Source organism: Physcomitrium patens, chromosome 12, assembly GCF_059467195.1.
Source record: "Physcomitrium patens ecotype Gransden chromosome 12, ASM5946719v1, whole genome shotgun sequence".
NCBI lineage: Eukaryota > Viridiplantae > Streptophyta > Bryopsida > Funariales > Funariaceae > Physcomitrium > Physcomitrium patens.
In genome coordinates, this window is record NC_143421.1 from 8862461 (window position 1) to 8877052 (window position 14592).

At 38.4% G+C, this 14592-nt stretch overlaps 2 protein-coding genes across 2 annotated transcripts; one reads left to right on the top strand and one right to left on the bottom strand.

Annotated features, from left to right (window-relative positions):
* Nucleotides 1–1068: 1068 nt before the first annotated feature.
* On the top strand, nt 1069–3749 carry LOC112289200 (proteasome subunit alpha type-4). The gene has a single exon (XM_024534216.3). The coding sequence runs from the start codon at nt 1343–1345 to the stop codon at nt 2093–2095; it is 753 nt and encodes a 250-aa protein (XP_024389984.1). The 5' UTR covers nt 1069–1342; the 3' UTR covers nt 2096–3749.
* Nucleotides 3750–8778: 5029 nt separating this feature from the next.
* On the bottom strand, nt 8779–14200 carry LOC112289471 (uncharacterized). The gene is made up of 2 exons (XM_090254814.1): nt 12636–14200; nt 8779–10340 (listed from the first exon to the last, which is right to left on the bottom strand). Exons 1-2 carry the CDS (start codon nt 12909–12911, stop codon nt 9906–9908), a joined length of 711 nt encoding a protein of 236 aa, XP_090110940.1. The 5' UTR covers nt 12912–14200; the 3' UTR covers nt 8779–9905.
* Nucleotides 14201–14592: the final 392 nt, after the last annotated feature.

Consider the following 14592-nt stretch of genomic DNA (forward strand, 5'->3'; position numbering starts at 1 on the left):
AAAGAAAAAAAAAAGGTCTTTCATGTATAAAATAAATGTTGATTTTATGTATAGGAAATACATTTATCTTTGCCTTGACTACAACTTTATTTATACAATTTTTGTATTCTTAATCTTGCATTGTAAATCTTAAATATATTATTGCAAATTTAGATAGAATTACATTGCATGGTATTTTTTGTAATTGGATGTAGATAGTTCATTTTTAATTAAAATACATAGTTTATTATTGTTATTATTATTATTAAAGTTTCTTTTTACTATGTATCTCTATTATTGTCTTAAAATTTATATATTTGTATAACTTAAATTAATATTAAATTTTCTACATTATTATTAAATAATAATCATATACAATTTGCATATAACTTAATTTTTCTATTTTAATTTTGATCCTAAATTACAATTTAGAAAATTCTTAGTCCTAGGTTGTACTAAAAATTTAGACACTAATCCTAATACACAACCACAAAATTTTTAGCTCTAATAATCTTTTACAAAAATACCATGCAGGCACCATTGTAAAATCTACCCATCATCTTACTCTATTATGTTGTAATACCATCCTATTTTAGCTCATGCTCCCAAGACTTTGCAATCTACCACTTTCACTTCAGGATTTTTATAGTAGAAAAATATATAAATAAATTAATGATGCTTTAAGTTTTGAGATACCGATCTTCAAAGAAAGCTTTTGAAAGTTTGAAGAAGCTTTTAAAAAAATTGTGAAATAAATTGAAAAGAATCCAAACAAGTTATTAAAAGGCTTGAGTAGGTTTTGAAATAGTACAATAATATCTGAAAAAAACTCAAAATGTTAAATAGAATTTGACATCACGAACAACAAACAAATCAGTTGAATGAGATTTGTTCCTTTAATGAACATCGTTGAATGGAAGTGGATGCAATACTGCACAAACAAAGTGACTCACTTTCTACCCATAGACAACGCTAGCCACGTTGAGCCGCCATTTTGGATGAACTAAAAACATCCAAAACATTTTTATGGATGAAAATAGTCAAACGGATGAATCCACGGGGGGGGGGGACGTCGACAACAAGAGCCGAGCGCGCGCTCTCATGCCACACCGGCACCACTAGGGCATTTGATTTTGCGTTGTTTCGTCGTGGGCAAGCTCGATTTCGTTTTCCTTCAGATGCTTCTTGCACTTTAACATCCCGTAGTTTCTGGTGGAAGCTGCTATTGATTTGCGCGGCAAAGTTTGAGCGATTGGAACCCCTGCGCTGAGGCTGTGGAGAACTTTGTTGAGCGTTTTTGTGCATATTTTATACGTGATTGTGGACTCTCTGGAAATTTAGGTTTCTTTGCAGAGGAGAAGGAATGTCTCGCCGGTATGATAGCCGGACGACTATTTTCTCTCCGGAGGGTCGGCTGTACCAGGTGGAATACGCTATGGAGGCTATCAGCAACGCGGGTGCAGCGATTGGAGTTTTAGCGAAGGATGGAGTAGTGCTGGCAGCTGAGAAGCGTGTCACGTCTAAGCTTCTGGCGACGTTGAAATCTACGGAGAAAATGTACAAGATCGACGATCATGTCGCGTGCGCTGTTGCGGGCATCATGGCCGATGCGAACATCCTCATTAATACCGCCCGGTTGTCTGCGCAGCGATACACACTTGCTTACCAAGAGCCGATGCCCGTGGAGCAGTTGGTACAGTCTTTGTGTGACACGAAACAGGGTTACACTCAGTTCGGCGGGCTTCGTCCGTTCGGTGTATCGTTTTTATTTGCAGGGTACGACAAAAACTTTGGTTTTCAGTTGTATATGTCAGACCCTAGTGGGAACTACGGAGGGTGGAAGGCCGGTGCCATTGGAGCGAACAATCAAGCGGCCCAGTCGATGTTAAAGCAGGATTACAAGGACGATATGACGAGGGAGCAAGCGGTGCAATTGGCCCTGAAGGTGTTGAGCAAGACGATGGACAGCACGTCACTGTCAGCCGAAAAATTGGAGCTTGCGGAGATCAGTTTGAGTCCGGATGGCGTGTTTCAATACCAGGTTTGTAGTCCTGAGAACCTGAATAAGCTGCTGTTGAAACACGGTATTACACAACCATCGGAAGAGAGTAATTAGTTATCCAAGTAATACCCTTCGGCAGGTTTGTAAGTACAGAAAGGCAACAAAAGCCTCGTATTTTTATCCAGTATTAGAATTCTTCGTGAAAGACACGGAATTGATGCGGGTTATCATACCTGATTGATGTGAGCTCCTGCTGCTGGCGTGATTGGACCGATTTCTGATCACCATCTTTTGTAAACGGTAATATAATTTAACCCTTCTGCTCCGTTTGCAAAAAACATTTATGCCAAGAATGTTAATCACGCGCAGAGGTAAGATTGGATCCGTTGGGTTGGTGCACTTGTAATGGGTTGAATCTCTGTGCTTCAGATAAATGGACTGTACAGTTTGAAGTTTACCTTGTTCCATCGATTCTGTCACATCTATGCTTGGCTCATCTTTTTGGATACATTTGAAGCCATAAACTCCTTTTCAATCGCCCTGGTTCCCAGTACATCTGTACAACAGTTTTAGAATGGCTAACAGTGATGTTAGCATTCTTGAGCAATGCCTGCGATTGAATTAGCTTTGTGCTTTATTTTTGTCGCTAGTTTCTACAAATTAAGCTGCACACAGGATAGTAGGATCAATTTTATGAACTGGGAGGTAATTGCTTAATGCTTTTCATTAAATTGATCCTCCTATCCTATCCTATGAACCTCCCATGATTGGATGTATCACATTGAGCTTTAGGACCAATATTTGATCCCTGTAGGTTTTACCTGGTTCATATTTCGTGTGATCTCTTGTGTGCGTGATCTTCCTGATCAATATAATCCATTGATTGTTGGGATTTGTTTATGGACTAGCACATTCCTTTGCCTGCAGTGTCTTTCTATTTACATACCATCACAATTAAAATGTCTCCATGTCAACCTAAATTTCTTAGGCCCCTGTACCTTGCCAAACTGATAACCGATCAAATACGTGGTCTTGTGTCAAGTGGCTGTGCAAGCCTGCCTACTTGCTGCTCGCAACCGCCCTTTTTGAAAGTATGTGAATACATGAATCGGATTTTGTCAATTCTTGCTGGAGGCATTCAGACCTGGTGACGAAAAGCTTACAACGGAATCCTCAGTTAAATCCTATATGCAACAGCATGCTTTACAACTTGCTATGTTGCTGAAAATCTTGTTAACAGGTGATATTGTTCACCTACAGAGGAAGAGATTAAAGTTTCGCCTCAAAAATGCTTGGATATCTTGTGGTTGCTGCAAATCCTCTTGTTTGATGCTGAGACTTGAAGCATAGTTTTAGAACATGCAAATGTTGCTCTTGTGTAAACATGCACGATGGATGCCTCCCAAATGGTGCAGATAAGGCAGTGGAGGAAATTGAAAAGAGGCGTGAGCAACTTTTGTTGCTAATATGAACTCAAGAAAGAGTAACTTTTATTTCACACAAGAGTTATATACGTATTTGAATTATCCACCATAGTAACCCCAAATTAGAATAACTCTATTTTTACCTAACCTAACTATGGCAAGGATTAGATGTTATGGGATCAATGATGACTTAGACGAGGAGATGGTCAAGGGCGCATATTGAGTCTCTACAATATCTCCTCTCAACATGTGCTCAAGTTGTTACTTTTAAATAGTGCACTAGTGTGTCTTTCTACTCAATGGACTCGCGCAATTGCAAGTTAAGATTAGTGATTTGATACTAGTAGACCTTGTGTATTTTGTTCTTATTTATCTGCTACTATATTATCTTTTCTTAAGTCCTAATTCTAAGTTTGTATTCTTGTTTTTTCTTTGCTCATCTCTTTGCTCTTGCAATGTGGTTGATAATCCTTCGTCACATATATAGAGCAACATTTTTTTCTATTTCATCTTAGTTGGTATTAACTTTGTTGTAGGAAGACTATAAAAATATCAATTTAATTACACAATAATTTTCCGTAATAGTAATATCATCTACATAGAGTAAAATGATAGTTTTTTGTCCATTTTGCATTGCAAAATACATATTTGGGTCCTAATTGCTTTTTTGAAGTTTTTGATTTTGCAAGTTTGTATCAATTCTGCTATATCAAACTTGGAGTCCTTGCTACAAGCTATACAAGACTCTTTTCAATTTACACATTTTGTCAAGACATCCTTGTTTTTCAAAACCTAGAAGTAGCTACATGTAAACCTCTTCTTTGAGTTTTTCATTCAAAAAAGTTGTTTTAACATCCAAATATTGTAGTTCCTATTATTTCTTAGTCACTAAAGCTATTATACTTTTGATTGTAGACCACTATACTACAAGGGCAAACGTTTCAAAGAAGTCAATGATTTCTTCTTGTTTATATTTTTGAGCGACTATATGGATTTTTAATTTCTTTATGTTCATGTTGAATCTTAGTTTTGTTTTGAAGATCTATTTGTGGGCATTGGATTTTTTTTTTTTCTAATAAATCAACAAGTTTTTAAATTTTCTTTCAAATCAATTCTATTTCTTGCTTGATTGCTTCATGTCATCTACTATGTTGAATTGTCTCTTTATAGATTTTGAATTCTATAGTATATTCTATTGCAAATATATAGTTCTTTTTATATTTCATATTGGATTTTTTTGCTTTAAATAAAATATCTTCTTTGAATAATGGATTCTATGTGTGGTTAAAGTGTACAAGTAAGCGTGTTCCTTTGAGCAAAAAGAAGCGAGCTACTTGCAATTGGAATCAAAGATTGATTGTCATAGTCAAAGTTTTAAAGAGGGAAGATTTGATCAACTATCAATCTATTAGATTTGTCAATTAAGTCTTTAGATAAAGTCCTTTTCTCTTGAAATAGCTCTGATTTATTTGTAGAAGTTGATTAATTTTTGATGTCATCAAATCCTATGAATGTTTCATCAAATATAATATGTCAATTAATACAGATCTTACAAAGTAATAGATCAAATATTTTGTATGTTTTTTTTTTTATTGTCATACCTTACAAATATATACTTGATAGATTTTTTCTTAAATTTTGAATGCTCTTTTTTTGATATGTACATGGATACCATTGAACCAAAGATTCAAAAGTAGCTCACTTGGGATCCAATTTTGTAGTATATTTGGTTTGGAATTACTCCATAATTGGTTCTAGTAGAGTTTAGGTTTACTAAGAAATTAGTTGTATAGATAGCCTAAGCCTAGAGGTATTTAGGCAATTGACACGCTATTAACATTGATCATGCATTCTCAACTATTATTTTGTTTCTAATTTCAACCAATTCCATTTTGTTGCAGGGTGTAAGCCATGGTGAGTTGTTTCTTTATTCTATGCTTAGTCAAAAAATTACTAAATTCACAAGCTAAGTACTCTCATCCTCTGTCAATTCTAAAGTTTCTAATTTTTTTTTTCTTATTTCTTTTTCTACTTATAATCTAAATTCTTGAAACTTCTTAAATAATTCATCTTTATTGTACATAAATTACATCCAACTTATAAGAGTGATTATCCATAAATACAATGAAGTACTTTGATCCTCCTAAAGAAGGTATTTTATAGGTCTAACTAAATCAAAATGAATAAGTTGAAGTACCTTATCAATGCAATGAAGTAATGCCATAGAAAACCACTCTTGGTATTGTTATTTGATGAAGCATTTTTTGCATATTTCTTTGATGGTATTGAACAATGGCAATTCTTTCATCATATTAGCTTCTGATAGATGTTCCAAAACAATATAGTATAAGTGCTTGTATTTTTTATGCTACAACCTTCAATCTTGTAGAGCTTGCTATTTGCTATTTTTACCAATCTATTGGACATTTGTCCTTCTATTATCTAAAGATTTGAGTTTTCTCTTGTAAAATGGTTATTAGCTCTAGAGTCAACATACTAGTTGCAATTTTGATAATTGATATAGTTTGCTTCAATGGTTTCTTTATGATACCTTACATAAGTATTTCCTTCCATATAGCTATTGTTTGTGTATTAATATTGGTTTTGTAGATGATTATATGCAAAATGGTTTGGCCTTTCATACATGTATCAAGAAAATGATCATTAGTTGCAATGTTGTACAAATCTTGAATGTAGAATAAAAGACAATTAAGCTCTTATGCTCAAGTGGTTTTATAGGCCTCTTAATACATAGTGATTGGTTGTAAAAGGTCTTGATCCTCTTAAGTATTGTGACATAGCTCGTCCAAAGTTTCTTCTTCTTCAACCACCTCCTCAGACAAATTAGTTTTGTCCATGACTCCTAAAGTAAATATATTGAGGTTGAGTTGCGAATACTTCTTCATGCCTTGGTTCTTGTTCTCTCACTAAAATTTAATGGATTTTAGTCAAAAGATTATAAATAACATCTTCAAATATGAGCTAATCCATGTAAGAGATGTCTTGAATTACTATTTTGTAGCTTCATGGCAAACCATTAAGGACAATATTAATTAGTGTCTTATTGGCAATGACTTCACCAAAAGCCTTCAATTGATTCTTTATGTCCATGATTGCCATGAAATAAGTGCTTATATTTCATTCTTCTTTAATTGACATTCTATTTAGGTTTTTCATTAAAAACATTATCAATTGTTAGTCTCTAACATTGAACATTCTCCTAAGCATATATCATATACTAGATTAAAATGTTGTAAAGCTATTCTAATTAGGATCTTTGCTACTAGCATAATAATTTTTGATTGAGCTCTATGTTTTGCTTATGCTAGTTGTGTCTTTGTATAAGTTCTTTCTACTATAGGTTCTAAAAAAGAATTTATTGAATTTTTGGTTTCTACAATGTCCCATAGATTTTCTTATTTCAAAATTGCAGACAACTTGATACTTCAAATATAATAATTTTGAATTCCTAATTACTTATTGGACTCTCCTAATTGACAAATTGATATATCTTTTCTATTTTTAGCCATGTCTTTAAGCTTTAACCTTTTTGAATATGTCTTTCTTTTGTTCTCCTCTCACTAAATAACAGAGCATGGTTAACTTTAACCTAATAGTATCTTAATTGCTTTCATACCATGTTGCTAATATGAACTTAAGAGATAGTAACTTTTATTTTGTACAAATATTATATATATTTATATTTATATTTATTTTCTGTGGTAATCTAACGTTTAGGATAATTCTATTTTTACTTAATCCTAACCACAGCATGGATTGGATGTTATTGGATCAATGATGACTTAAATAAGGACTGGATGTTAGCCGAGGGAACAGGTTGGATATCTCCAACTTTGGTCAAAAAAAACTTGTTGAGTACCTCGTAGATGCTGCTCTAAGCACAATACTGTAGTAACACCATTGGAGTCCTTCAAATTGGCTCAAATACTAAAACAATAACAATGTTATAATAGATTCGAAGAGATTACAAGATTAAAAATAATAAATTGACTTTATTGGAAGTTTTGAAAGATAAGAGAAAATTTATAGAAATGTTTTAGAGGTTTTTGTTATTACATGTCAATGATATATATATTGAAACAAAGATGTATGATTTGAATTACTTAAAAATAATGGTATCCAAAATCCTATTGATAAATACAATTGTTTAATAACTTCATATACCTCCCTTGAAGCCGTACAAAAACAAAAAAACGAATTTGATGAACTGAAAGTTTTGTAAAATACATGAACTAAATCTTTAGTGACAATCAGAAAAACATGTGATTTATATATAACCTAGATTTAAGAAATGAAATAAATTTGTTTTATCTTTGACCATTTTATAAAAGAGATTAGGTACAAAGGAACACTGTATTTGCTATATCAGCCACAAATGTGATCAATGGATCAATATTCTTGCCAAAGCTTCATTCAACATCATCAAGCATCTTCAAGCATTGGCAAATTTCAGTGGATGAACATACACTCTGATCAATACCAAATCGTAATGAAACGAACACACTTTTGGATTATACGTAGTACTAACTCTGATGTAGCAGAGACAACCCGGAGATCGTGAGTTGATTTTTAAGGTCCTGTTGCTCAGTAGCTCCTCATGTGTGTAGAATACGTACAGATGGTTTAGTTTCAGCTCTGACATATTACTAAGTTGAGAAGAGAATGTAAGATTAGTACAACTCTAGTACATCAATTACGCTGTTTGCTCACAGAAATGCTTTCGATATTATAACAAATTCACAGAGACTATGAGCTCCTTTCATTAATCAAACAATGTCTCGGTCACAATGTGTAGCGGCCATACAACTCAGTTCCGAAGCTCTTCTATAAACGAAGCCTAAGATTTGGTAACAAGAAGCGACTTATATAATATATGAAGCCCCAGTTTCTAAATTTCCAAAACTTCGAGGCCACGAGGAGCGTCGTTTCTAGTGTGTGCATCAATTCTCTTTAGAACCATCTACGTTTCGTAGCAAGGTATGTGAGACTTTTTCGACAATCAGCATAAAAGATCGGTGCTGGTACTACGGGCCGATCCTTCTGCCACTTACTATTTAAGAACAAGTCATATGCGTTACGATCGAGGATAAGGAGATGTAAAGACAACACCTCTTTTTCCTGCACCCTCTCTGAATTGAAACTCATCGATAATGGTCCGGAAATAGACAGCTAAGGAACTTGATAACATGAATTATTGAAAGGTTAATTATACGAGTGCCCAGGAAAGATTCACCTATATGTGACTGGTCGATGACAACTCGATCACATAACATGTAATCTTCATACCGTGTACTGCACACAATGACACTTCCACGAGAAATCGGGTTGAGTACGAACAAAAAATGCTTCATTTCAGTGAGAAAGTTCGTCGCATTTGATGCAATAAATTAGGCCACTTGAAGCATTTACAATACAATAAAAGTGTACTGAAAAAATGACAACTTCAAGTGTCCAAGCTTAATTGGGTGCAAATAGAAATAATCTTTCAAGAATTTTCTAGCTGGTATCAGTCATCAACTTACCACAAACCATGTAAGAAAGACTGATGAAGAGAAATAAAGAGCACTTACTCACTTGATGCATGGAGTTGTGTCCAAGGGAGGCTACGAGGGCAGTAAGCTAAAACCCTTGCCTAGAGCTAGCCAACCCCTCAAATGCAGATCACTCTCGAAAGACAAAGAAACATACTTAGCAAGTCAATTCTTACGATCCTAAAAAACTATTTGTCAGTCTTCAACTGGTATTGTATGGAGTAAGGAACGTCTACGTAACACACCAAATCCTGATCTCGCCTATTTGCATGCCTGCCTCAAACTAAGTGTAATAATTCCTACGTCTTGTGGCAATCCTCGAATAACCAAAAAATGAACTGCATGCACTTCGGGTGTTCTTATTGCAGACTTTTGTTCCAATGTGAAACAAAACACAGCTTAAAGCATTCAAGCTTGACTGCCACCTTCACCGACGTTCTTCCTCATTACCGCCAACGTTCTACCGTTTTATTTTCTTTTCGAGCACGATCTCATTCAGCAAATTCCCACTACGGAAAGGGTTATTTTACCGTCTAGAAATCCTATAGAGTTTGCTTATGCCGCCGTCGAGTTCCATAGCTGCATATTAAAAGAAGGCTGATCTGCCGAGCCCGTTGTTGATAATCAAGTGCATGATCAGCCACCTGACTACCATCCGATGAGTAACATCGTCACTTACAATTTATCCATCGCAGACAGATTTAGATGAGCACAATGCACCTCCCTGCTTGCTTACTCGATCAGTAGTTCTGATTCTTCCAGCAAGTAACTGTATTCCGACGTTTGCCATACATCCGTCCTAAGTGGTGGTAACAGCTCCCAGTATCAGAACAGCCCTTCTTGCGAACAAGCTGTCTCTTTCCTATAGTGCATCCCACTTAACGATCTAAACTTTCAAACGGGTCGATCGAGTCCTTCCATTGAGCTTTAAAGAAATCATCATTGCCCTTATTTCCTTCGAATAAGAGAAGCGAGAGCTTGCAATTCGCCCTCATCTGGTTGGCCCCCCAGTCCTCCGCTTCTAGATTTCTGCATGGACTCCAGAAGACTCTGCTCTGTGGACATGGGCTCCAAGCTGTTTGAGGCCATTCCAATGTCGTAGTGATGAGCTGCGTGTTGCATGCCGTGAAGCTGGTAGCTTCCCTCTTCTTTCACACGTGAACTATAAGGGCCTACTGCACCGGTTCCCCCGGACATGCCCATGGACAAGCCCGAAGTCGGCGAGAGGTGCGTCTGAACCCCGAGATGCTGATGTTGCTGCATGTACTCAGGCGGTGGTTGGTTGAACACCATCCGTTGTTGGTGGTGTGTTTGTTGGAGATGCGCGTGCCGGTCCGCTAGTTGAGCTTGCACCATTGCTAGCTCTGCCTGCAAACTTGCCACCTAAATTGCAAACAGAAGATTCATCGATTTGTATGTATCAGATACAGGAAAGCGGAATGGAATGATACATGCATGTAAAACTTCACCAAAGTACTTCGAAAGGATTGTTCATCGTTTAAACAGGAATGTAGTTTCATGCGTCAGGAGAGATATATTTCATATAAACATGAGTAGTTCGTTGCGATCTTGTATCTCTGACTACATTTAGCATTCTCTAGCAAAACAACGCATAAACTCAATCTTACATACTTGGTCTGGAGGACTCGATCTAATAGGTTCATTACAGATCAGAAAAGGGTGTACTATCGCAACAAATAGATAACTGGGACAAAATCAAGCTCTCAATCGAACTCCTAGAGTCACCTATGCTTGACTTTCACTATGACATAAGTCTATGTTATATCACTAGATAAAATTCACTAATGATCCACAGCTGCATTGTTTACTGAAATAGCAACGAATATCAAACTAACTAGGATTCGGTACTTCCTCGGCGCCTAGGTTGTTCGGTAGTACTGTTCGTTTCATTTGGTGAGATGCTTTAGCAAGACGAAACGTACTGTTCTACTGACCAACCAACAAAGACTCATAAATCAGCTAACTACGTACGCGATGTTGCAGGTACCAGTTACGCTAGTTGCTTTGGCGTATCTTAGTATCTAAATTTTCTGTGGTTTACCCTGCTCGATATTTGACCTCCCACTACAAGACCATATTTGCTTGGTTGCAATCGTACTTGAGCGTGATAAGATCAAACCCGTTCGATAACTACGATTAATTGCAATGGGACCAGCGGCAGAACAAGAAGCTCAAATAACATTTCAAGAATGAGACAGACCGTCCGTCTTAAGTGTCATGAATTGAATGGCACATTGTGGTGGCAGGCCTCTCAGCGTGTCATTCATGGCCCGTACCACTTCTTGAAGTGTCATTTAGGTGGCTTCCCTCTAAATTATTATAATCTCTCCTGGTTAATTCAATCGTATTGTAAAATATAATACTGCCTGATTCTGTCGGACAAGAGCAACCTGTATCACATATTTCACTGAAAATGAAACATCACAAACAGTATAAACGGTCTTCACCTCTATACTAGCTAAACATTTCACCGTTCTAAGCTTTTTGACTGAGTAAGGACTAACGCACAACAAAAAAAAAGTGGTCCAATCCGTGCCAAGGTACACTACGATCTTAATTGAACGATCTAGGCAAGGTTTGTATACCCCAGAAGAAAGAATTATTTCTCAAAGCTCTGAAAGAATGCGAAAGAGTCCAGACGTGGCGACAGAGAGGACAGGTCCGAATTTTCTTATTTTTATTTTTTTCTGGGATAATTTGGCCACGACGGATCAAGACAAATCTTTCGAATTTGTGAAACATTCAGTCCCGGACCATGAGCTAGATAGATAGATCGTTCAATCTCTAGCAAAGCTGAACACCTGGCCAACCAACTTCGATGCGGTAATCTTGATGCCATCGACTTCCAGAAAGGGTACAAGTTAGATTGTCGCCTAGGTTGGCCTCAATCGTGAGCACTGAATGTGGTAACTGAAAAAACGGCGACTGAAACCTAGCGGTTGAGCGACACTTAAATAATCGAACCCTCTTGGGACTTTCCTCGCAGCGACTAGAAGAATGGTAATGTAATGAAGTCTTCGAAGACCGATTTAAGTTTTGACCAGACAAGGCGAAGAGCTTATTCTCGTTTAGAGGCATTAGTTAATGACCACGGCGTCGGAATGTGCAGATGTGACTACCCTGAAATCGTAAAATATAAGGGTGTGAACTATATCGTTCAGAATAGCAACGCTTTACGGTGTTAATAATCTGGACACAGTCAAGTTCTTAAGCCCTCGTCAACTTTGAATAAAGAGTCGCTAAACACGGTCTTACAGTGTCAACAAAACCCTTCTCATACAACTTACTGCTGAGGCTTTCGGAAGGTCCACCTCCGAATAACAAGCTCCTATAATTACTAGTCTTTCTATGTAAAGTTTGGCTGCGTCTGGAAATCGATAAAAATATGATATAAATCGGTCAGTTGCGAAAGCCATTATTTTGAAAAGACTTAAAGTTATATGAAAATTGAATTTAAATGAGTATCGATCCGGATAAGCGTTCAGAAGTGCCTGTGAAAATCTCATGGACGGTGGTTCGTGCAATTCAAGGTCAAGGGCAATATAATCGCAGACGTGAGACACCTTGATACCAACAGTAATGTCTACGGATGGGGTCTGGGACGGTTGATCACAGTTGGAAACGTAAAAACTGCAAAGAGGAGGGGAATAAACGCACCTGTTGCTGGAGAGAGAAAATTGTGGCGACGCACCCGTACACAGGATCAGACAGTCTCGCCTGCGCTTCGTAGCTGATGGTAAGCACTGCATCGCAGCGGCGAGGTGTTGGAATGTGCAACAACAGCTTAGCCACATTACTGGCGCCAAACACCTTGTGTACGGCTGCAAACTTCGCCGCCCCTTGCTCGGCGCCAAAATAGGGAGCAAATATACAACCACGAACACACTTTCGGCGAAGAAATTTGCACGCGCCGCAGGGTGCTCCAGTGCTCATTGAGGAACTGTATCCACCACCAGCCGCGTTTCGACGACTTGAGTAATCGTGAGAAGTAGTACCCGCTGCGCTCCGGGCCCTTCCAGCAGGAGAGGACGTCCTGGCAACGTTATCCAACGCCCCGGCGGAATCTCTATCGGCACTTCCGGCCGTCGAGTCTGATGCACCTGGTTCCCCACCATTACTATCTAGATTCTGTGTCTCCAACCCCCTAGGATTTTTCCGCTCTGCCGAATGATGACTCCAATTGTCTAGTTGGTCTTTTTCGTTGCCGTGCCAATTTCCAAGATTATCTCGGGCAGCTTCTCTGGTCCAAGTCTCAAGTTCCTGCCTGTCGCGGAGTGCTTCGTCGCTCTCCTCGGAGTGACGCTTACCTCTGTCTTCCAGGTCGACGTCTGATCCTAATCCCCACCCAGACACTGACCGCGAATCTCCTTCGCTCCCTGCGAGCTGCCGCAGGGCGGTGCTCCCTGGACTCGCCAGCCTGCTATTCCACCGACCAGGATTAACCTGGCTTTGAAAATGAGCTGGAACTCCTGCACGGGTTACTCCTCTAACCGGAAAAATCCTCGAAATGTAGCTCTAATTAAAAACTTAACACACATCTCATTCTTGGCTCCGAGAAAGAGTTTTCCTCTTCACATAAGCCGAGTCAATCTGGGGCAGGTAACGTATGTAAGACTCGGATGCACTCTATCTGAGATTGATAAGATTTAGTTTCTAGAAACAGATAATGCTGCTACGTCTGCTCACAGCATCAAGATGAAAGCATCCCCGACCGATTGCAGTGACTTGGAACTTCACTACCCACTATGCCCAGCCCTTGGTTCTAAGGAAGACTAAAGCTTTCATGAGGATACATAGAGGAGAATCGCCTGACGCTGCGTGAAGAGAAGGGCTTGCTCGATTGTTCCTGGGGCATGAAAATCACAAGGAAAGCGAGGGTTACCGAAACCTAAGACGGGCGCGCGCACGCACGCACGCACGCACGCACGTACCTCCTACCTTGGACAAGAAAGATCATGCAAAACACTCTTCCGGCAGGTTTGCGAACGAATTAGAATGAGGAAACTGATTCCCTCACTGAACAGCTAAACCAGCAGCAATATAAGACGATTGCTTTGAAGAAGTGCTTGCTTCAATCGAAGAATGGCATAAACACAGTGCGGACTTTCGGATATTGGACAAAGAGAACAGTTGCTTCCGAGGGTTTTGGATACAACACGGTGTCGTTCGGCATGGGCAAGAATGTAAAAGAGCGCGAGCAACAATCAATGGGCTCATGTAGGCTTGGAGTGTCGGAGAAGAAAACGTGGGGTGCTTCCCTGCCCTATTTTTCCTCGATGGTAGGGCCCGGACAGCTCTCTCGTCAAACCCCTTCTATTTTTATAATCAACTGCGCACCAGGCCAAAATCACATCGATAGCCCTGTCATAATTCATGTGTAATCAACACCATTTACTTTTCAGAATTTGGGTCCAGTAACTTCGTCCCCATGGATTATTGTCTTCTACCTGAAAGAGTGAACTCTGACGCTGATATGACGTCCACAAGTTTCCGAGTGTAGCGGATTGGAAAGTTGCTGCCAGCTCTTTTGTCTGAACGAAGTATTGGACACGAAGGTTTGGAGGGCCCATGCAAGAAATTCTGGAAAGAGTGCGTAGGGGCTATGTACGTCGGC